This window comes from Heliconius melpomene, chromosome 19 (genome assembly GCF_056956725.1).
Source record: "Heliconius melpomene rosina isolate 202511_hmr_F chromosome 19, ASM5695672v1, whole genome shotgun sequence".
NCBI classification, from domain to species: domain Eukaryota; kingdom Metazoa; phylum Arthropoda; class Insecta; order Lepidoptera; family Nymphalidae; genus Heliconius; species Heliconius melpomene.
In genome coordinates, this window is record NC_140407.1 from 4,108,193 (window position 1) to 4,134,036 (window position 25,844).

Here is a 25,844-nt window from a genome sequence, read left to right on the forward strand (position 1 = left end):
ATTAAGTATGCTTTTCAAAACCTTTCTATTTCTAATGATCGTTAAAATTGACCTGTGTAATTTAAACAAATAATGAGAGAATATATAAATTTAAAAAACTAAATAACACGCTTTTGTATACCAAGTACACGCGTACTAGAATATGCTCGCTATAAATTGTATGAGCATCGTAACCTTTGAAGAATTCCAACATTCAATTCCTGGTTCATCATCACATCAGCTCACTTAGCTAAGCTACATATTTCTACATAGTCAAGTTTGGAGGCACTGTTATTACAAGTGGTTCAAATTCATATTTTTACATTTTAATACATAGTTATCTACTAGATCTAATAACAGCGTGTTAGAAAAGATATTTGGTAGATGGATAGATAGATCGACAGATAGATAGATACATAGATAGATAGATAGATAGATAGCACGTATCACGTATCGAGGCGCTTACATATTTGATGCGGCATTGCATTGCGCCCTTATACCTCCTGCAAGTAAATATTTAAACTTCCGGTTCCTTTTTTATTTCTAGACGGATCTATAATAATAAAATTCTCTATTATTTCTTATTTTTTTGTTATTTTGATTTATTCAGGTGCTACGTCTACAAAATCACTAAAGTACAAATAAAAAAAAATCTGATACGCATACAGACTTAGATACTAATACAATAAAAAATTAAAAATAAGTTTCTTATTGTCGACACTTTATGGCAATTTATTTTTGAATTTTAATGGCCATAAACCAAAAAATCGTGTTTTAATTGCTTAAAACATATAATTTCTAGTAAACTTAACTTTAAAATGGGTTAAGTTTAACTTAAAAGATAACATAGTATAAAAGTAGTGATGATATTGCCCCCAAGATGGCCGTCGTAACCTCTGAGATGTCGAGCGTAGTGCATTTTTGATCACAGTAGTCAGTATTTTACATATTATGACTTCTAAGATTTCTCTTGAAGCCCTAGTGGCTTAGCGATTGCGATGTATGTCTGCATGACGGTTGCAGATTCGACTCCCAGCCGGGGAATAAGATATCGTTACCGTAACATTTGACGGAACAATCCTTCTATGCATATACGAGTAGAACCGTATACCCATACAGCGCGAGGGTATACAGTGTGAAGCTAATAAAAATAATATTTTCTCTTTAAAACATAGCAACTGGGACAAGTGTTTTAATAATTATTTATTATGCGATTAAGATTATAAACTTTAACTTTTACTTTTTCTGCAAATACACATAAAAATTTAAGTTAAGTTTTTTATCGCCGCATTCTACAAACTGTAAATTAGAGTAATATTTTTTCCGCGTAGCATGGTAGTTAGAAGGAATCTAGAGTCAAGACACTCTGTTCTATACAATCCGCTTACATTCCGCTCTGGCCAGAAACTGAAAATAATTCAGTCACCCAAGAAGGAATTGAACTCACAACCCTCATCTTTACTTTCAGACGTTGATATACTGCGCCATGATGGTATAGACGAGATACATAATAAAAGAATGTATTTATACCGATAGAGCACGATTTACAATGTTGCATTTACACTTTATAGTAACTTCACCTTTAACACAAAGCTTTAAAGTTCATTTTCTCAAACAAGACATAAAGAAAATAATGAAATACTGTAACTGAAAGGTAATCGCGGGTATTAGTTGTAGTCGCAGTAGCATCTGTTGATAATAGGAAACTGTTTATAGTTGTCGTATCAGGAGTACCTACCTATGGAGTTACGAAGACATTCAGTTGAATATTTTATTGTTTCTAAAACATCGTATAATCAGAATACCTGCATCACATAATACCTGGTGCTGTACTAGTGGCTTAACCCAGCACCACAAGTTTTTTTTTCAGTTTCACGCTATATGCTGCATGTACCAGGTTAGGTTCATGCAGGGACTCTACTGCTAACACACTCCGCTTTCCACTTTCCGCCGAATTCTAGAGGCATTGCATATTGCAGCAGAGCAAAGAAATGAACACATTAAATGTTTAATTTTCTCGAGTGGGAATCGAACTCAAAACCTATATTGTTAATCTTAAAATTTTGATTTGATTTACCACTTTCGACTAAGGATATTTAACAAATAAATAAAAAATAATTGTAATAGTTACAAAATATTCATGTAAATTCGTACGCCGAAATGAGTTTAAATAATACAAACACGAGGAAGTAATTATAGCTCAGTCGCGTCTACAAATCGTACATATCCGTATATGACAACAAAGAGGCAGATAGTGCATGCAAGAACACCAATTCGGCAGCTCCTATGAAAATTTAAGCTAAAATACTGTTGATTTAGTTCTACACTAACTGACGGTAAAGCTACGACTGCAATGCTTAAGTTTTAAATGTTTTTTCTAAGCTATTTACTATTTAACGACGTTTTTTTTTTTGATTCATGCTATATCCTACTGATATTATAATAATAAATATAACTTTTTATCTTTTTAAATGTATTTTTTTATAATAATTTATATTTAAAAATGTAAAATTTATTCTCTTGTATAATAAAAGTATACTATGATGAATATTATAATGTGAAAGTTTGTGAGGATGGATACTTGTTCCATTTTGATTACTGGACGGATTTAAATGAAACTTTGTTCTGAATAACACATAGGCTTTTATGTAAACATTTTTTATATTTTAGCTATAATATTATAAATCGAAGCGGGCGAAGCCGCGAATGGGTCGCTAGTCCTGTATATAATATGACAAAGAGAACACAATGTTTGGTACTTCAGGCTCTTTCCGCTTCGAATTACGTATGGGTACGGAGAATATATTAATAGTCATTTTTTTATATTTTTACCCCATTTTACGCTTTCAGACATTGCGATTTGAATAGTGGAACTGAACTCTGCACCAGTTGTTTACCAGTGAAAAAATTCGGTACCAGGTGAAAAAAAATTGTACTGAACTGAATATCAATGACATAATGTTCTTAACACCCGGTTAACAATCACCCATCCGCATAGTTTATTTTAAATATAATAAAATTATATATAATTATATTAATGTGAACTAACCTTTACATTTCTAACCGCACATTATCAAACGCTCACTTGCTCAAAGTACTGTCTACCTGTCCTTGTTGGAAACACCGTGTTGGAAAGAGAGGCAAAATTAGCAGATTTTCTTCATTTTAACTATCTGCTCGCCGATTATATTATACAGTATGATTTAGTTTTGTAATTGACTATTAATATGTCGGTGTTTATAACATGTTCTAGAATTTGCTATAGCTACTTTTATATCAGCTTCATGATATATACCGCACACAACAGGGTAGGTTGAGGGAACCTAATGTTAAAATACTCCTTGTCCCACTTTCCGCTTTCTGGAGGCATTACCTACGTGTTGAGTAGCGGAACTCGATTTAGTTTTAGTTTGCCTCGACATCAGAGCCAAGATATTAAAATTCGAACGTGGGGATCGAACTCACAACCAGTCGCGGTTACACTTTGTGCTCATGCGCCACGACGGGTCTCTATTTTTACTCTACTTTTATATTGTGTATTTGCTAGCTTAATTATTACAAATGTAAAATATTTTTTTACCTTAATGTTCAAATTATCGAGAAGATAATAGCACCAAAACTATCGAATAATCTACAACCAAGACGTAACTTTTAAATCAACTAAAACTGTACCTATCAGTGCTTCTTACATAACAGCATTTATAACACATTAATTCTAATTTGCCGCAATAGAGGAACTCCACATTAAGTCACATGTAAAATGTATGCACGCGTAACTAAAGCAACGGTTAGTGTTTAATTATATGCAAATTACTTCATAACTACTTTGATCGCGTTTAGTGACGCTCGCGTAATTGAAGCTAAAATTATGTTAATTCTATATAATATTTGTTACTAATAACATGAGGCCAGTCGTACCACAGGGCCACAAGCGTGTGACTGTAACGCGATGGCTGCGTGTTCGATTCTCGGTAGCGGGAATGAATTATTAGTTATAAATATTTTTATTTATTAATTTGGTTACCACACTATCTGGTGCCAAGGCAAAAGCGAGGCGTTGAGTTTCACCACTCAACATGCAATGCCTCGAAAATTCGGAGGATAGTGGGGAACGGAGTGTTAGTTAAAATACACTAGATATGACACAAAAATGCAATCTTGTAATTTTGTTCTAAATACTTTTCATAATTATTTTTTTTTATGTAAGAAACAATTGTTGAAAACGTTAGTTTAAAAACTTAAAATAGTTTTATCCAAATAACAAAAAAAATGTAGCTATTTAGTTAGATTTATTACGCTTTCAATATTTCGCAAGGATGTTTATCGCTTTTTAATGTACAAGACGACAAGACGTATTCCCTTACAGCCGGCGTTACGCGCCACAACACCTAGCATATTTGCTTTTATCTTTTTCAATAGTTATAGATCATAATTCACTGAGTGTTGAAACAGAATAATAATTTATTTTTATTTTATATTTAAAATATCATTTTTTTTTTATTTAAAAAAAGCCCTCAAATTCATCATAAGTAAGTTCAAGTCCTTGGAAAACTATGGTTTTTTTTGCTTTGAATATATATTATCCGAATAAATTGAATTTAAAAAATATATAAACGTACTTTTTACTTTTACTATTTCATATTGACTCTATATTTTAATTTGACAATCAAATCCCGCCAAAAATACAGTCTTAGCAAAAATTTTAATATGGCGCCAAAATAATTCTCATCCAAACACTATTTACGCTTTAGATATTTTTATAATTATAAAATCAGTCGTGTTTAAATCTAAATCGTAGAAAGATCACACGAACCACTTTGAACGTCAAAGCGATACCGCGGAACGAACGTGCGACGAGTGTATATCATACCATTTGTCACTTTTAATTGCCACTTGTTGGTTGTCGAAAGTGTCTAAAGAAAACTCATATATTATAGTTTATTGTGAAATAAACGTAAAGTGTCTTGGTGCATCGAAATTAAGACATTAGAACCGGGATTTTGTTCAAACGGCGTATTTGTATGTCGTCGCTGATAGTTCCTTTGATGTACACATGTATAGAAGTGTAAACTACTGGGCTATAAAAACATCTTGATTTCAAACTGTACCGTATTATAACTGTATCAATTTAGATGTTATTTATAGAATACATAATCTAGAAGAGATGTCGATTATTTTTACCGTTGATTCTAAACATAAATAACATCCAGTATGATTATTCTTGTATGTTTGATAGGTAAATAAATATTAATCTTTAAATAATTATATTTGGTTACCTAAAAATAATACTAGTTAAGAAAGATAAAGTGAATCTCAAGATATATTTTCCATTTAAAGCTATTGGCATAATTATTGATTTGTGCCAATTATCTAAACGTTATTTGATTAATTAATATTATTTTAAAACATGTCAATTTAATTATCACATCTCGACACAAGTCTCATTACTTTTACATTAAAACTAAAAAAAAAAAAACTAAAGCGACGACCAACCCGTTAACTTCCTTACCGGAAATACTAAAGCGATAGAAATTAATTAATATTATTTCAAAATCTACCATATTGCCATCTAATGATCAACAGACAGAAGTGGCTACGTTTATAACGCAATAAACTAAATATATTCGCGGTGGCGCGTAACTTCGGTGAGGCGGTCTGACAGACAATTAAAAATGACTGATGATGTGACATGCCGTCAAAGATGCCGATTTTCCCTTGAAAGTTTCAGAAAAAATCCGGTCAACACATTTTTAGGTTAATCCTAATATATTTTGGGCGACGTCAATCAAAGTAGGTTTAAAGTTATGCTAATTATGTTTGGTTATTTGATATTCAAAGGATTTGGATATTCTTGTATTCGCTACTAGATTTTTTATATTTGTGTCTATTATTGAATTTTCAAAGCTTATTAGATAATAAATTGGGGTAATATAATGAATTTATTGCAATGTAAATTGTACATTTTAAATTTTGCATACAATTGAACGAAAGGTTTTTAAACATAAAATAATGTTTTTTTTAATTTGTAATTTTCGTCCGTTAATTGGGTTGACAATGCTTTGATAAATCTTAGTCTAAATAGTAGGATATTTATATAAATATAAAACCTGTATGTATATAGTCAGATTATTCCAATTTTAAGTAATGTCTCAATTATTTTTTATTCTAAAAAATTATAAATTTGAAAAAAAAATGCTAATTTTTCTCTGCTCTCCATAAATGCTCTATGATGGCAATATACGTATATTGTTTATATTACAAAATATACATAATAAATTTTAACTTTAATTTCATATAATATATCTCATTTTCAAAAAGAACGAAGCTTTCGAAGTATTTTAAGCTCAAGGACTTCACAGAGAATACGTAATTGGTACATATTGAATGGCGAATGTAAGTTCAAATGTAATTTAATATAAATTATAAATTAAAAATGTTCTCGAAATTTTCTTATCTATTTAACGACGTTAAATGGCTTAGAATCAGAAATACATTCCTTTATAAATGATCCGATCACAGATAATGAGTCAGGTGTGCTAACTGTTTATTTAAATATACTTTTTTTGTACTATTAACTCATTATATTGAATTAACGCGCTGACCGCTTGGAATAGTATCAAGGAGCTCGGGTTCGAATCTCATTACATTAAACATTTTATAAAATTTCTTGTTTTTCTGTCCATAGTGTTTGATAGCAATTTAAAATACGTAAAACGTCAGAGATTGTGGTTTTGATTTTTTTACAGTGCATACTACTTTTTAATTTTTTACAATAGGTACTATATTACTAGGTACTAGGTATAGGTATAGGTACACCTATACTTCTCATTTATATAGAATTTGAAGGTCAGCTTCACGCTGTATCCCGCTGTAATAAATATTTCACTTCCTCGTGTGGGGATCGAACCCACAACCGTCGCGTTACAGTCACACCCTTATGCCGCTGTGCTACGACGGCCTCAATCTACAGTACTAAATGAATTTGAAGGTATTTATGTGAATTTAAAGTACTGAACTGACATAGTACTTTGTCATAAATTAATTTATTGTTTATTATCTTCAAGGTTTTCCCTAGCTTTAACCACAGAGGACGGAGCGCTAATCTCTTCACTCTCTTCATACCTCTTTCGCCTCGTCCTCTGTCATTAACCTCTTAAGTTAATATTGTCTCTATTTCTTCATAGGGGGCTAGTTTGATATAAAAATAAAACAAAATATAACTGGAAACTATTTATAATCAACATCGAGTTTATAAAGTAGACTTTACCGGCTAATATTTACAGCGTTGAGCATTTTGTTTCAGCGAATACACAAGCATTATGTTACATTATTTTTATTATATAAATAAGTATTGTGGGAAGAACGTATCTTCGGCACGTCCTTTTTGTCTATATCTATATAGGCTCAAATATATTATGGACTTTGATGCGAATATAGAATCATTATATATTTTCATTTAAAAAAATATATTAATATAAAAGTTATTATGAAAAAACCTAATTAAATATGATATTAATTATAACGAAAAATATGAAACTGTCGTTAATTTTAATACAAAAATGCAAATTACACATTTATTGTGAAAATAAAAAATATAAAAATACAAAAAGTAATAAAATAACTTTTCATGTAAAAACTCGTTATTACTTAATTCATAAAAGAATTGATGCGTTTATTAAATTTACATACATACTACATGTAGTAGCAAACTTATATCTAAAGTAATATCATATACTTTTACATTAATTGTCACACTTTTATGAATGAAAATATTATAGAGCATTAGTTATTAGCTTTGAAGATTTTAAGCCATATATTAGAAAAAGAAATTAAAAAGTATCTCAAAAAAATGTGACCGCTCGCAAAGCTTCTTTATTTATATCTTATAACTTACAATATATAATGTACGTATCACAATCGACTCATATTTCAACCTTAAACAGTTTTAAACATATGAAATTGCACTATTTAATAATTACATATAATACAGCTTAAGTCTAACAAACGCACACTGTAGATTTTTTTATCAATTAAAATTTTCATTTCATAATTAATTCATCAAAAAAAAAGTTATTATAACTAATTGAAGTGATAAAAGTATTATTGCAAAAGTCTTTTAAATTAATAAAAAAATCTACAGTGCTTAATATATTTTAGGATAGCTGAAGCGATTTAAAAATTATATTTATTATTTAATACTTTGTTTATAAATAAAATTATGAATTGCATTTATAGATATATTACTTGTTCTGTTCTTATTGTTATATGGCAACGTAATTTTTATTATCTCTATATTTTTGGACGTTTGTAATAAATAAAGTTGAAAAATAATATTTCTTTTAACTTTCAGATTCTAATGAATTTCATATCAACCGTGAAATAAACTCCTGACGCTATGGAGGATTAACTGTGACGTACACGTGAAAATGCATTGAAATAATATATATTTCTTAACAAACAGATCTATTTAGTTATATCCCCTCATTTAGTGCAAAATGTTTTTAAATGAAGTGAAAATCGTAAAAACTTAGCTCTACTAACACCGCAAAATTCAGAAATAATGTAAAAATGAATCAAAATTACAATTAAAAAATAAGTCAACAAAGTCTAAAATAAAATAACCTCAAATGTGATTGATATTATAAAATATATTATTTTCATAATCTGTTCAATTTTATACAAAAGTTGGAAATTGACAATTTTAAAATTTAAAAATAATTACTAATACATTAATAATAATCATTATAATCTGTAGAAAATTGTGTTCGAAAATATTGTTATATTTTAGAGTAATAAATAGGTGTTAAAGAGCACATTAAACGAAAATTAAAACCTGCTTCCTAATTGATGATATTTGTTAATCATATTATTATCTGTTAATTACATTATCGCACACTTCCTGCTTGTTTTTTTACCATTTTTACATCATTATGTTGATTTAGGATGTATTAATTTGTTATTTATTATGCCAGCCAGCTTTGTTTACTATTTGTGTTTTTTTAAATATTTCTATTAAATTTCGAAAAACGGATTAATAAATTTTTCCGCCGGCGGAAGCAACTTTTGCTACGGACTTTTTTTCGACTAACTTTTTGTAATAATATATCATAACACAATATATAATAACCAAAAGCTATTTTTTTTGCAAAATTTTCATAAAATTATGATATATAATATATTCATAATATGCAGAGATTTTCTATCTAATTAATATTTTTAAGATTAGGCCGAAAGATAAGCTTAGCGTAGTTTGATATAGTAATTGGATCAACAAAAAAGAATAGAGAAATGCCACCTTAGTTTTTCTCTGGACTATTGTAGAGCCTAAAATGTCGGTTTTTTTTAATTTATTTTCGCATAGCAAACTATATATGTAACCGGTTAAAATAGTTTTAATTAAAACGTGTTAAAATCGCGAAAACTATTTTAAATATTTATATAGTAAAGAATAAGAAGTGCTTAAACACTTATCCACTTTTCTGTAGAAAATGTTTTTTTAACCGTTTTCTATGTAATATATTATACAATGCTACTGGAGGTACTGTTACGTGAATTTTCAATTACATATCAATGTAAATATGTCGCTGTGTCCGATAATTGTAATGGTTCGTGTCATTAAAATTAATTGAGCTTCCATATTTTTTTTGCAATTAAAATTAATTAATATTTCTAATCTACAACTTGTTGGAAGTAATTAACGAATAATTGAAAGTAACTTTCATTTGCGAATAACTGCGAAATTGATAACGGTTTTTTTTGTGATTTAAAAACTTTTTAAATGTACAATTTTGTGAAATTAAGAAAATATATTTAAGTATAATATTTCTGTTTCTTGTCCTTGCAAGGTTAAAATGGTCGTTTTACATATTTGATCCTTAATTAGCAGTGAAATATTCACTCTTAATATTTAAATTAAAAATTACAATTTAAGAAATATACAGAAAAAAGTTTATTAAATAATTTCAATACACATATGGCAGTAGTATAACATAAACAGAATAAGATACATTATTCAATAAGCTTAAACACAGCACTATATTAGAAATGCCAACACTAATTCACCAGTCCGTTATCGTTTTCCTTATCGACCCTCGGATCTTGGGACCCCGGTCGTTGCCACAATCACGTGTGAGAATGGCCGATGGTTGTATGATGATGATTTGCAGCGAGGTGGTGGAAGTAAGGTGCGTATGGTCCAGGACCCGTAAATGGGTACGGAACACCGTGAGGGTATAACAGGCCTCCGGGGTACGGGCCTGAGGAGAAGGCGCCACCTGGAGGTGGTGGGACGGTTGGACTGTTGACGTCCATACCAGGGTTTTGCTTTTTCCACTTTGTGCGACGATTTTGGAACCAGATTTTTACCTGTGGACAAAGTTTTTGTGTGAACAAATTGAATCTATAACCACATTACAAAGCTTTACACGAAATTATAAAATCTTTTTAATGACTCTTAAAATGAATCAGAAAAAGCTTGACACGTTGACTTCTCGAGCTAAGTGTTGATATATTAAAGAAATCAAAAATAATTTCCGATAAAAAAATAATTAAAGAAAATTACAATTTATTTGTGTTACTCCCAAAATAATATTTCTTTATATTAAATTATTGTATAGGTATATCAAGGTATAACATATTCACCTGCGTTTCCGTTAAACTTAGGCTCAAAGCTAAATTAAGCCGCTCGCACACCGACAAGTACCTCGTCGTTTTGAACTTATTTTCCAAAGACACCAGTTGCTCATATGTGAAAGCTGTCCTCGCCCTCCTAGGCTTCGTTCCCCCTTTCGAATCCCTCGAAGATCCACTCTTGCATTTCTTTGAGCTGGAACTAGTTGGGCTTTTTGGGTCGCCATTTTCATCTAAATCTGATTGCGTGAGGATGTCATCATCCATGTTTGATGTCTGGTCGTCTGTCTCCACATCGTCAGCTTCCAGGTCTGAATGCTGTAGGTGATCTTTTACTGTAACAATATTTTTTTATTACTTTTTATTACAATTTACGTAGAACATTTTCTGATCTTTTTAGCTCCACGCTGTATTCCGTATTTAATTTGGTAGGCAGAAGAAATTTGTGTTAAGACACTGTTACCCATTTTCCGAGGCATTGCGTGTTGAATGGTATCTCAACTCAGCCAGAGCGAGGAAATGAAAACAACTCATTAACTCAAGTGGAAATCGAATCCATAACTATCGCGATTACAGTCAGGCGAGGAGAGTCAGCAGAGACAGGCCTGTTTGCGATTACCTACTGACTAAAATTATGTATTATCAATACTATTTTGAAAATTTGATAATAGTCTATAAGTATATAATGTTAATAAATATTTGTCTCGTTCTTAACATAATAAAAAAGTGCCAGTAACACTTAAATTATATATTTACTGGTTAGAATAACAATATATAATTGTATTTTATACATCACTGCAATAAAAACGACATGAGTATTTAAAGCTCTTGTGAAATGTGAAATTATTATTATAAAAATAAAATAAAACAAAATACGTCATGCCAAATTTATAACAACAATTTTAAATAGCTCGCAAACGTCTTACGCAAATAAAAATCTTATAAACTAAACATTTTACTATGTGGATAATTTTGTTTTCTTATATTAAGATGACATAATGGCCACATCCGTTTCCGTCTCAATCGTCGGTGTTGCCAGTGCGAAATAGTTTTAAAACCGCTATTAATTTTTAAAGCGGCAACATTGGCCTGTCCGGAAACATTAACATATAATTTACGATTGTTTTGTCATTTTGTGCTTAGTGAAATTAGCTAAATGCGATCTCTAATGGTCGGCAGGATGTATAAATATTATCGGAATTGTCGCGGTGTTTAGGTGTGACGTGGTTATGGGCTATAAGCGCGAAATGGCGTTAAAACAGGCATTAATAAAAGTCGTATCAAAATCAAAGCGCGCTTGTGTCAGACGGCCGGCAGTAACTTTCGCTGGGCCGCTCGTCATAATTACACACACATATTAAATAAAATTTAATATGGTTCACAACTAATTGCGTTTTAATGCTGAGTATTTATTTTTGCGAGCTTATAGCTTTATATCTTATTGCTCCGTGGTACTAATGGTATTAAAATGATAAAAGTTATTTATTATTACTATAATAAGGTTAGCAGTCTCAATAAGACGTATGTATATGAGAGACAATAGACGGGTCAAAAAAAAAAAACTTTATGTGTGAATTGACAACAGTTCTCTAAATAGAAAACTTTTGCTAATATAATGTCTCTCCGTTTCTTACTTTCTGCTGAATTTATATAATAAAAACAATTCATTCCCCTCGAACGGAAATCGGACCCACAAACCAACCAACAGTCAGACGCTAGGCCTCTACGTTACGGCCTCTTTGTTTTACTTGTTGATTTGATATCATTAAAAAAATAACAGGTATAGCCGTAATAATTCTTTTTTTTCTCATCTCTACCTACCGACTATTTCGCATGGTACAGATTCTTTCGAGTACTACCTAGCCATAAACTCACTTTATTTTTCACTCGATAGCATGCTGGCGATGAAAGAAACTTTGGGATTCATCTATCAGTAATATAAAAAATATAAATATAAATGTAACATTTAAATCCATAACCATCGTGTACTTGTCTCTGCCTAAGCACTACCGACGACGGCTATAAACAAATTGTTTACCTAAATCTACTCAGCTTTCGACGTCCCAACAAATCTAAACAAAAATAACTTGACGTGAATTAATATAAAATGAAAAACAAGGTGGGCTCTCAAAAACATATCATACAATAATTCTAAGCTTTATTACTCACAAATGAAAACATACTTTCTGACACTTCGTGTTACGATCTTGTTATGGTTTACAGTCTTAAGTAATTTATGTAGGAAATTAAATTTACACCCTATCATTAATACAATTAAGTTGAATTTTGATTGTAATTTTGTCAATTTTAAGATCTTATTTCTAAGGCCGGTTGTCCACATCGCGCGGCACGAATTAGCGCGATAAAATTACGAGCAGATGTTCCGACGACAGATATATTAGTGTACGCCGACCAGTAGCTAAATTAAATCTTTTAAGGACATGGCTGCAGCGGAAATGGAAGATTATAAATGAATATAATATATGAATTGTTTGCTTTATACCAAATAATTATATATAAACTGTTTTCGAAGTGATTTTAGTTAAATGCATTAAGAGAAGTGACAGAAGTCACTGTCACGTTAAAATTAATAACTGTTAGCCATTAAAATAGTTTTGTTTTCTTTTTAAACAGTTAGTTACATATATGTCAATAAGGAAAGAAAAAATGTTTAATTATCTTTATATTAACGCTAGCTTACCAAGATCCCTCTACCCTATCTTGCTATGTGTGAATTACAGCCGAAAAAAAATCCGAAAAAAAAAGTTATATTTCATATATATTTTTAAAAAGTTCTTAAACACACTTTAACACAAAAGCTTCAAATACAAAATCCTTTCTAAACAAAGAATAAAATAGAAAAGAAGGGACGTTTTACTTCACTTTTTGGGTGAAAATACCTATCAATTCCCCTAAATAGGTAGCTTTCAGCTTGTAGGCCGTGTAAACACTGGTCGGATTTGCAGGGGCGGGAGAGCCACTATATAAATAAAGTACACCACCATATTACCTAACTCCTGAATAAAACCAATGGATTTAAAAATAAATAAAAAAAAGCTTAGCTTTATTTATTTATTTTTTTCGGATCCTAAGTAAAATTTATAAAAATTTTCATATGGACATTTCATTTTCATATATCTTCACGTTGGACTTTAATTTGAATAAAAATATTATAGAGACGCAGTGGCATAGACGTGTATAACGCTACGATCGTGGGTTCGATTTCCACTCCGAGGATTAAATTCCTCGCTCTAGTAACAAGGCAAATAAGGCAAGCAATTTAACACCAAATGGTAAGTTTGGCCAATAAACGTCCAATGTCTCGAAAACTCGGTGAAGAGTGGGGAATGGTGGAAATTCGATGGGTAGTAGAAAAATGTCTCAACACTAGGTTTTTCTGAATTCCATTTAAAGAAAAGTGCAAAGAACACAGCATGTCACTATGTCTTACACGAGGAGAAAAACGTCCAAATTATAATTAGAAAATCTCTCCAATAGGATATCCTATTGGAAAGATTGTTCAAATTCAAATCAATTAACGACCAAAACTTATTATTCAACCTAAGATCTAACAAAGTGAATCTCCTACATCAGTCAGTTAATACTCCTACAATTTTCAGCTATACTCTACACGTATCCCAGTGAGGAAAGGCACTTGTAATCGAGAGGGCTTTATTAATTACGAACTTGAACCGCAAACCTCCCTATGCATATTCACAAACTATAATATACCTTAAACTTATATATTAAAGTTAAAAATCCTTTAACACGCCACCATCAGCCAAAATTTCAACCTTATCTTTAGGGCGTAGGAGCGCTACGCCTTTGACATGGAAACAAAGAAAAATCAACTTTAACTCTTGGACTTTAAAGTAATTTTCGCATATCAGCTAAATAAATAAGGATCATCAATTTGTTAAATGAAGAAAATGGAGACGTGTAATTTGGACTGGATTCTTGGTCGGGTGGTTCCGAAGGGCTTGTTCGCAGTTATGTTAAACGATATTGCAGTTTTAGGGTTAATTTATTTGATATGTGAAAACGCTTTTACGGCAATTGCTTTACTTATTGATCTATACTAATATCCTTCATGTCTAACATATATTATGTGATCATTCTTTTAACCTTTTATCTTTTGTTTATTTCTTTTACTCAAAATTCCGTCCAATTTTCGATATATTAAAATGAATTACGGACATCAACGCCACACTTTGTCTTTCAGAGCAAGGAAATGAACATAATTCACGTGAAACGTAACCTAAAATCTATTTAAATTGCGTATTATTAATTAATAAATATTTCATCATGTTATATCTATTCTTATAGCGCTAAGTTCTAACATGTCATTTTAAAAAGAAGGAGAAGAATTTTAAAAAGAAAATGGAGAACGTCTTACCTAAACCCATTAATAAATTGAAAATTTTATTGGCCATAAATTATCGAAAATAAAATGAAATTCCAGATTTATATATGTGACATTTTGACAGACTTAATTAGGATGGAAAATTAGTGAAATCATTTTCTTTCTCTACATACATTAATTTATAAATTTACTGAAACCAAGTTTAATTAATGATATTCTAGCAACATTATAAATTTAAATGTAAATCACAGAAAACAAAAGTACTTAATTAGTTAAGTTAAAATGGAATGGCGTTTATAACATAAAGCCGCGGGTAAACGAGGGCTTAATGTTGGTAGCACTGCTGTGACTTTTTAATTAGCGCCGAAATATCGTGACAACGACGTGACAAACATTTGTTTATATGTACCTAAAGTTTAGGTAATTGCTTTAAAATGAAACCACGTTAATATAATCTTTACATCTATATAAAATATTTTTTCTATAATGTCTATTGAGCTTCTTTGTTTAACTTAGCTATAATGTTAACAAATTAAGTTTATTTTGTATTTTATTTATTTCAACAAATAAGAAGTTAGCATGAAACATTTCAAGTATTTGACATTCATATTTGATAATGTATTTAAACATATAAGAATATACTTATCGATTCTTAAGAGTACCTACAGCTTTCAATCTTTCTATATTCGTATGTATTATATAAAACTAGGGTTTATACGCAGATTTTTGAGAGATATGGAATAAAGTCTTTAGGTTTTTGTGAAGAAATAGATGTATTTTTATATTCTTAAGTCCTTAATTAAAACATATAAAATCACCATGATTTCTTATTATGAGATAGTTCTAACAGCGAATATACCGCATACCGCATGGTTACAACATATTTAACTAAAATTAACTAATTTATTTAAATATTAGCGTTAATAGGGTGTTTGAAACACAAAGTCCCGTAAACGAGAGCTTAATGTTGGCAGCACTGTAACTTTTTAATTACCGCCAGAATTACATGACAACGTGACGTGACGCTTAGAATGGCGATAGGCTTAAAGTAGGTCACGGAGCTTATATAAACGATCTGTTTAAAACGTTTCACTTGTTAATTTAAATAAATGAAAATATTTAACCATTTAAATTTAACCTTTTATTTTATTTCGTATAGCTATCTTTTTTATTTTAATTATTGACAGATTAAAGTAATGATTTTTTTATCTGTTATTGGTTTGGTAATATATATTTTTCATCTTGTCATTCAAATAAGAATTACTAATATTTTTACAGTACAAACCTACTTATTTAATGATCATTTGTTTTCTCTTTATTCATATAAAATATGTGTCGATAGATATATGTTAAAATCCAGATCTGTATTTATTGGGCAACAAAATAATGTATAATTTGTTTTTCATCTAAATAACTGCGCCAATTACTCATAATTCTATAAATCATATTATTTTATGGATATTTCAGTACGAAATCGGAAACAAGCACATGTAGGTCCTACATAGGTATATCTATACATAATTACATTTATACGTTCCAACTCATGAAATTTAAATTAAGCCTTTCACAAATGGGGTAGGACGGAAGCCATAAAATAAATCAAACTTTTGCCAAAGGACGTGTCCAGCAAAATCGTCTATGCCTAAAGGGCCGAAAAATATCCCACCATCGGCCGTGAACGCTGAATTTATGTCCGCTTGACCCTCCAAACGCGTTATTCACCTTTTATTTTTATTTGAGTGAGCAAGGAACAAATCTTAGCGCAAAAGGGATAATAAAATAATCGTTAGATTCGTTTAGACGACTCTAATTTCACGGATTGGTGCGCAAAGGGACGTTGAGGGTTGGATCTGTCTCGCTCTAACGTTTTTAAAGAAGGTGTGCCGTCTCCCTCGCGTAGTGTAGTGAAGGGATGTTGGATGTATAGAGTTAAGCCTGTGTCTATTTTTTTACTGGCTGGTTTTTTAATAGGGTTTTTGAGGTTAATTTTTTATGTAAACTAGATATATTTTACAATTTATGGTTTTTTAATGAAGTCTAGTCTTTTACAATTGGAATGAATAACAAATTGAAGATAAAACATAAACAATCGTTTATTTTTTAATTAAAGATATAAAAGATTTTCAATAGTAAGTACCTACTAGTTAGGACATATAGCGAAAATAATATGTCATAGGTAGGTATAGAATGCGTAAATAAATTGCAAACAACCATGACTATGTGATATAAAAGGACCCAGACCGTCTATCTGTTAACTTATCTTGAATCTTAATAGGAACGCCATTTTGAATTTAATAGTGCGGACATTTTGCTGACCGTTCGTTTAGAAATCAATATTTACAAAAATACATTATAGGACATTTTTATACATGAATTACTTATTTACCTCGATAGAAATTAAAATGTAAATATTTTATAACATTATTATGAAAGTAACACTATATTTTTAAATTAAATATTTATAGAATTTATAGTTTAATTTAACATATAGGACTTATATTTTTTGTGACACAGTTGGAACACGCCTAGCTCAAATATCTGAATTTTGAACTAAAACTACGTAGCGCTACTACTAGTTTGCTATGGTGTAAAAATATGTTATTCCAAATGAACATACAAATAAACATTTGTCTTTGTCGCAACACGACTAAAACGTCCTAAACTATTAACATTATTATCTACATCAAGATTTAGTAGGAGAGTTGACAGATTTGCAGCTTCCGCTCGAATGGACAATGTTCAACGTTTAATTTTTTCACAATAGCTGGCACAAAGTTAACATCAAAATGAAATATTTATAGTATTTTGTAAAAATATATTTTATTTAAGGCCAGTCTTGGCGCAGGGGCACAAGTGAGTGACTATAAACCTGACTGACTTTGGGTTCGATCACCACTCGAGGAAATGTAAAATTTATTTAAGTTTATATTTCCATTTCTTATCCTTGGTAGCGAAGGTCGAAGCAAAGCGAGGAGTTAAGTTACGCCAGTCAAAACGCAATGCCTCCAGAACTAGCCATGAAGTTAGTAGCAGACGGCTGCGCGCTGCTCACGACTTGATTTTAGGATTTGTTCTTACTTTTGATTATTTGTTCGCAATGCGCAAAAGTTCAGAAAACCCATATTTTAAAGATGGCCACGATTCGCCGAACGTACTGAAAATTCTCTCTGCACTAATACATTACACATTACTCCGTTCTCCACTTTATGCTCAGTTTACAGTTATCGTTAACAGGTATCGAAATCGACAAAACAAAAACATTTTAATTATTTATAATCGTTATTATGCTTAAAAAAAACCTAACCAGCTCAGAGAGAATGTTACACAAGCCACAGTTGCGTAGTCCCTCAATAACATCTTACATCGATTTTAGTTAATACTAAATGTATATTTAATAGAAATTTTTGCCATTTAACATTAATGAATATGTTTATAAATAAAAAATGTACACAGTAATTACATTTTTCAATTACATTACGGTTAATTTTAAAGTACTGCTAATTTTAATATGTGATTTCCGTTTCCGGGAAGGATATGTTCTAGAACTTTCGCCTTTTTTATCTATCAAAGCAACCGAATAAAAATTTCTAACTAAAAAAATAAATAAAATAATTACACATAGGTATTAAGTTAGACATTATGTGTTAATTCAATGTTAAAAGCTCACTATCCAGAAAAAGCGCCATTGTGATTAATAATATTGTTTCGGTGATTTATCGTACTCTAAGTATACAGGTTCAAATCTAAATTAGGGAAATCTTCAATATAATATTGAATTTACTTATATGTTATTGTCCAACAAAATAATACGGCATTAATTTCATTGCCTAGCTCTAGCAATAACACGTCTTGTAACAACCGAAAGTAGAATAGGTAGTGATAAGCCACTACAATTTATTATATAACGTAAAATAAAGATCAGAAAATATTATTCAACAAACATAAATAACATTTTGTTTAAAAATTTTGTAAATTCATAATATATCTAAACAACATCTGCTATTCACTGACAGATTTGCAGCTTCCGGACGGACATCACTTAAATATTATATATTTTTTCTGCTTCAAACTGTATTCCGCACATAGCAGGAGGGTAAGTACAGGGAACCTAGAGTTAAGTAGAGAGGGCGGTGCATAGCGAACGGAGAGTCGTAACACTAGATTCCCTCTGCTTACCTATACGTATATAGAAGGGTAGTTTTAGCTTATGTTGTATTTCGCAATGTATCTTGCGTAAGCTAAAGCCGTGCCGTTGCCGTCGGTATAGTCTCACGTTTAGGAACTCATAGAAATCTACATACGTACCTACCTACAATCCTTTAACTACACACATTATAGGTACCTACTCGTACATGTTTTCAGCATTTTGAAACATATAGAGGCAGTTTATATTATACCGATCAGGGTAGGCAGAGGGAACCTAGGGCTCAAGTGCTAAGACACTCTGTTCCCCACTTTCCGCCAAATTCTTGTGACATAACGTGTGGCGTGGCGGAAATCAACGCTGCGTTTTGCTATAAAAAAATTAAAATGGCATTAGCCAGTCAGGTATTATATAAACATTAATTCCCTGTACCTATTTATTACTTTTAGATATTCAAAAAAAAAACTTCTACGAAAACTTATTAATGCTGTCAAGTTAAACTATTTATTTCGAAGATAAATATGCAGACACAAAAAATATTTAAAATTCCCCAATCATAATTAAAGTCACAAAATCGATTTGGCTGATTAATTTATTTTCGTCAAAGTCATTCGATTTATCGAATTCATTAATATTTATATGGAAAAGAAATAAAAAATATACCAAATTGTACGATATGTATGTAATATAATGCAATTATAACATTAAAATTAATTACACAAGCACCCATATACCTGATTGAGGTGTCGAAAACTCTAACTACTTGGTGCATGTAGTTACTAATTAAAAAAAATAACATGTCTTCTTAATTTATATGAAAAAAAGTAATTAATTAAAAGCTTACACTAAATTTGAAGAAATCTTGGAAAGGACTTATATCTAAGTCATAATAATATTTTATAGACTTTAATTCGCATATATGTTAAAGGTAGGCGAAGGGAACCTGGTGTTAAGACACTTCGTACAACCGCTTATTGAGACATTGTGTGCTGAGCGGCGGAACACAACGCCGCTTGTTGCCAAAGCAAAGAAATGAAAATTATTAATTCTTCTGGGTAGAAATTGAGCCCACAAACATTGCGTTTACAATTAAGCGCCAAGGCAGGTTACACCACGAGAACCTCCACAGATATTTGGGAATTTCATACATACTTATAATATGTAGGTATATCCAAATTGTGTGAAATATGAACAATACTAACCTAAATTTAAAAAACGTATTATTTATCACGTGAAAAACGTAAAGATGTTTGATAGAGGTTCTTAATCTCTTTAAAGTCTCTGTTTAAAATCTCATAAAAATGATATAATATTAAAACTATCCCAACTAGGTATCTACCAAAATAGATTTTTAAATTATTAAATGAAACAGACAACTCCGTGTTTCAGTGCTAGTTAAAAACATTTTATGTAAGCACTGTGACATGGCGATATGTAATTCTTATAAGACATTCGGAGCAATTAAATGTAATTAATAAATGTGTTAGTTATCTCGTAAGAAATCAGCATAATTGAAAAATCATTTTTAGGTGCAAACTGTCTCAATAAAATATAGTAGGTAGAGCAAAGGAAATAATAAATGGTTTATAATTTTAATATCTATTTCCAATAATATGTTATGGTTTTGTGGAAATCTTATATTAAAATTAGTTTAATGTATTTAAAACGGTTTTTACTTATCCCAAAAAAAACTAAATTATGTTTTTGTAACTTCGTTTAGTTTTACGAATTTCTTGCATTTCATATATTTATTTATAAATATTTGTTTCTGTCCAGATAATAATAATTATTATATAAGAATAGCACCACGGGAGGCTTTGCGTGTTGCGTGCATGGAAGCTTGTTATAAAAATAAAAGCTTCAACTTTATAACTCCGTAATTGTAGGTATTTAATACGGATAGGTTCAAAAATGCATATTAAAGTTAACAATATACAGAAATACATTATATAAGAGTAAACTTAGAGTGTAAACCAGCTAAATCTGTTTTTTGTTACTCGTTCATTTTTATACCATTCAAAAGAAAAAAAAAAGAAAAATTAAGCTTTATTTTACTTAAAAAAGTAGAGAATATAAATCAATTTTCGGAATTATAAAACCTTGCGATTATATACACAAACTGAAATAAAATATATAAAATACAAAAAAGTTTTTTAGTAACATAACTCGTCTCTAAATATACCTATTTGAAAATGTCGAAAAAATATATTTATTTTTAAAATTGCAAAATGAAATTGTAAAACATAAAAAACGTAGAGAATACGAATACATTTATTTAAAACATTAAATCAAAGGCAAAGCAATGCCTTCAGAATTTAGCGGACAATGGGGAATGGAAGTGTCTTAAAAGGAACGGAGTATCTTAACACTAGTTTCCCAGGTTCTCTCTGCCTACCCTGCCATGTACGGAATACAGCGTGACGCTGAGAAATGTATTCAATGTCTTACATTATATTTTTAAGCAGTCCATTAAATTTGATTTTAACTAAAATATATTATATTATAAAATCATTAATACAACAGAATGGAGCCTATTTAACTTTCCATCATATCAGCTTGCAAAAATCTAAATTACCAATTTCTCAATCATTACACAGAATAAACATGACGGAACCGACGCAACGTTTCAATTCACAAAATGCTTATTGATTTCTAACAAGTTAAAAATAAAACTACGTATTGGTTTCTAATAAGTTAAAAATAGAGTTCCGGAACACGCTATACCACATCATTTGCCTTTCATCACGTACTTAATAGAGTCTTCAAACGACGGCCCACGGCAAAGAGAAGTATCTATAAGAGAACTAATAACTATCCTTTATTACAAGTGAATAAAGTTTAAAATGTTAAAATAAATACAAAATCTATTGGAAAAATATATAAAAGCTGTCACGTTGTCAATCGGTGGTACAAAGGATTTAATAAAAGGAGGTAATTTGTTCAAATTGCCTTTCTGACTACCGTCCATTATCAATGTAATTGCTTGTTATGTTTCACGTTCGGAAACTTATTATATTGTTATAAGGCCTTGAAGTTTAGTTTTCATGCAGTATTTTTTTTTTTATTTATTTATAAATACGTTTTTTTTAATAATAATGTTTGGATAAATTGACTCGGTAATTGAAGCTGTTAGTTACATGTCATTGGAGACTAAATACATATAGGTATTAGAAAGCAAACTTAGATTATATTTTAATATTTTTTTTTCTTAATATGTTAGGGACTATAAATACTATAAATAATTATTTAGTAATAAAATATGATACAATCTTATGCAGACGATAAATTAAACTTACATATCAAATGAAAGCTCCATGTTTTATTTCCAGAAATATAATGAAAAACTTTTCAAGATATTTCAAATTTTTCCAACTTAATTATAATTTACTTGTAATAAAAAAAAAATCATGGCGCAGGGGCACAAGATGTGACTGTAAAATCGACTGCTTGTGGGTTCGATCCCCACTCGAAAAAATGAAATATTTATTTAAATTTATATTTCCATTTCTTCGTTCTGGTGTCGAGGCAAAGCGCAGCTCCAACTTCAGATTGCGACGTGAAATTGGGGAACGGAGTGTCTAGCACTAGGTTCCCTCTGTCTACCCTGCTATTTGCGGGATACAGCGAGAAATAGATTTAATTTAATTTTTATTCTCCAGTAGTAGATTTAATTTAAAAGTTTAAAACTGATTTAAATCACGGATCAAATGAATCGATTAATAATATTATTCACAAATGGACGCTACTTTATCACCGAATTTTTACACGAAAAGCTTATGTTAAATAAAAACAATCTTACAAATCTGAAACTAAATGTCATATTTTATAATAATTTTAAATTAAATACACAAGTATGTACGTAGGTTATATCGACGCGCGCGGTAAGCAATTGCGGCGGTCAATTATTTACACCTAAAACCGATTGAAAACCGCTACCATTCGCGACACCAAACGTCAAATCTGTGATTGATTGATGATATTTTATTTAAATTGATAATTATATTTTTTTCCTATGTAATAATATAGTGTTTTAAAATTTTGGCTATTTTATAAAAATTAAATAAAAGAAAATGTTAATATTTTTTTATAAATCAATAGTCGAACCATACCGATATGGTTTTAAATTATTTTTATTTAAAGTTTATTCTCTCAAAATAATTTTAGAATGTTACGTACGTTGTTTATGTTATTTTTATTTTATAAAACTCACCCGAGTCGCTATCATCCCTATCATAATGAGGTCTCCAGTAAGTTTCGTCGTATCTCAGAGGAACCTCTGAACGTCCGGTAAATTTAGTGGGGTCTAATATATTTTCTACGGAGAATGCAATCGCTGGTCTATCCGGAGGCCTCGTTAGCCCGAGTCGCCTCGTGAGGTCCACTGGGGCGGCTTCTTCAACCCCGACGACGTCCACCTCGTGTGCCTCAGCCTCCGCCTCCGTCTCGGCCTCGGCCTCGTCCTCACGTCTCTCTGTACCTCGCGCCATTGCAAGCATCGTCATAGCAACGTCTTTAAGTTTATCACATTTAGATTGTCTATTATGTTCTCATTTTTACTTTGTTATTTTCTAATAGTCTCCAAACTGTTCGATCACAACACTGCACTGACTGTTTCAATGTCTGAATAACGTCAAAATAATATATATTTAAATGTTACTCTTAGTTTAATAAAATGCATAATACGCGAATACAATATAAAACTAAAAACAAATAATCAACCCGTAAACGGTCGCACTGAAATCCGTCGACGCAAGCGCTAATAGCGTGACAACAACCGTCCGCACCTACCATCAGAACTCTATAAACTCTGACAGCGGGACCGAAGCAGGCGGGGACTGGGAGGGAGCCCTACCGCTCTGGGGGGGGCCGGAGCCCGCGCGCCGATTGGGCGAGGCGAGCGAGGCGTGCCCAGGGTGGAGAAACGTAATGGAGCAATAAGGTTTAAACAATTTCGTTTAATACGTTGAATTATGTAAGAGAACGGCGGGCAAGTAATCGCGCACAAGCGATAAGGCCATTTGCGCTACTTCGTTACGTATTAATGGAGCAGGAAATTGACTTATGAATATTAGAGGTCGCGGCGAGCTGGAGATGGGGCCAAAGAGGCCCCGTGCGGCTCCGCCGGGTTATTTTCGTAGTTAAGCGCTGAAACAATGATGTTTATTGAGTTTTGAACTTAATGGCTTTCGGGCTGCGGCTGCGAGCGATTTGCGTCATTAACGTGTTTGGTTAGGTCTTTAAATACCTGTGGATGTGATCTACCTGTTAATTGTGACCGCTTTGTAATTACGATTTACATTTCATATGAATTGGCGTAAGTTTTGGACGGCTTTACTTGTGATCGTAATTTACGATAGGTCTGTAAATTATATACCTACCTACTAAATATTAATTAGTAGGTACCTACCGATTAATATTACCTATTAAGATCGTTGCACAGGGTAAGTGTGACTGTCAACGCGACAGGTTGTGGGTTTGATTCCCACTCGAGGAAACGAAATATTAAATACTTCCATTTTCTTTGATTTAGTGGTCCACCACTCGATGTCTCCAGAATTAAGTGGAAAGTGGGGTGCTTTTTTGGAGTGATTTTAAGACGGAGTGTCTTAGGATTGTGTAGTTTCTGTGAATAGTAGGCCCTCTCTGGACGGGACCTTGGGTTGTCGGAAACCCATTACCATCGTAATGGTATTGTAGAAAAAAAAATATTATTTAAAAAAAAATGTAGAGCGCGGGAGCATCGTATCGTAATAGTAGCCAGAACCAATAGTTTCTGTGTATATACACCCAACATTGGTAAGTAGATACTATCAGGAAATATGGAGTTTGGATGGTGGTTATTTTAGTACTTATTATGTATCTAAGATGGCAGCAATAGTATCTAAAAAAAAAGTTTTTATATTTTCTTGGGAATAAAATTAAAAATGTCGTTATCCATTGCCATACACTTAGCATGGTTTTAACCCCCTGCCAGACACCTCTAAACTAGAATAAATTACAAGCGCCTACGAATGTAATATATTAAAGTGTAAAAGATTGTATTTGCTCCTAATATGTTTGTTGGCTCTTATAGCTTATAGGATTTGGGGGTTATAACCATGTTAAATATCTGGCAAAGGACAACGTTATTTCTAATATCATTTTCCACGACCCAAACTCCACATACCCTGATAGTATTTACTTACCAGTGTTGGGTGCATGCGCACAGAAACTTTTAGGTTTTATAAAATAACGAAGGTCTGGCCCTACTGTTTTTCTATTGGTCTCTCTCTGGTAGAGCAAAGAGAGATTTTATTTTTGAAAAAAATATTAAACCCAGAATAGTAGTCTTGTATCGTTATCTCACATGAAAAATATTATTTCTAATAACGACTTTGATTTTATAAAAAATATAGAAATTAAAATCCAAATTAGGTTTCTCGTCTAAAAATAATTCGGTAATTAAGAAGCTGTCAAGTTTACCTAACGTTTTATATAACTAAAAAAAACCCATTGATTACCTCAAGCTACCAACAAGATGTTGCAAAACAACCAGCAAAAAAGGACCAATGAAAGATACGGCAAGTATCTCTAAAAAAATTATTCTTGTTCTTTTTACTAACATAATTTTTAATTACACGAACTGCCTTATAAAAATTTGGCTGCGTTGAGTTTCACCACTCAACACACAACATCTCGGAAATCAGGTCTTAACACTAGGTTCTATCTACCTCCGCAGGAAAAGAGTGA

At 31.2% G+C, this 25,844-nt stretch overlaps 1 protein-coding gene across 1 annotated transcript; it reads right to left on the reverse strand.

The window, feature by feature from the left end:
* Positions 1-8,671: 8,671 nt before the first annotated feature.
* slou (homeodomain transcription factor slouch) lies at positions 8,672-23,898 on the reverse strand. Its single transcript, XM_085203243.1, has 3 exons — positions 23,326-23,898; positions 10,621-10,943; positions 8,672-10,344 (listed from the first exon to the last, which is right to left on the reverse strand). Exons 1-3 carry the CDS (start codon positions 23,615-23,617, stop codon positions 10,102-10,104), a joined length of 858 nt encoding a protein of 285 aa, XP_085059369.1. The 5' UTR covers positions 23,618-23,898; the 3' UTR covers positions 8,672-10,101.
* Between the last annotated feature and the right edge of the window lie 1,946 nt (positions 23,899-25,844).

Coding starts and splice junctions, on each gene's coding strand:
- slou (XM_085203243.1), bottom strand. CDS start 23,617: ATGACGATGCTTGCAATGGCGCGAGGTACAGAGAGACGTGAGGACGAG. Junction 10,944..23,325: donor TAGGGATGATAGCGACTCGG/GTGAGTTTTATA, acceptor ATATTGTTACAG/TAAAAGATCACCTACAGCAT. Junction 10,345..10,620: donor TAAGTTTAACGGAAACGCAG/GTGAATATGTTA, acceptor CTTTGTCCACAG/GTAAAAATCTGGTTCCAAAA.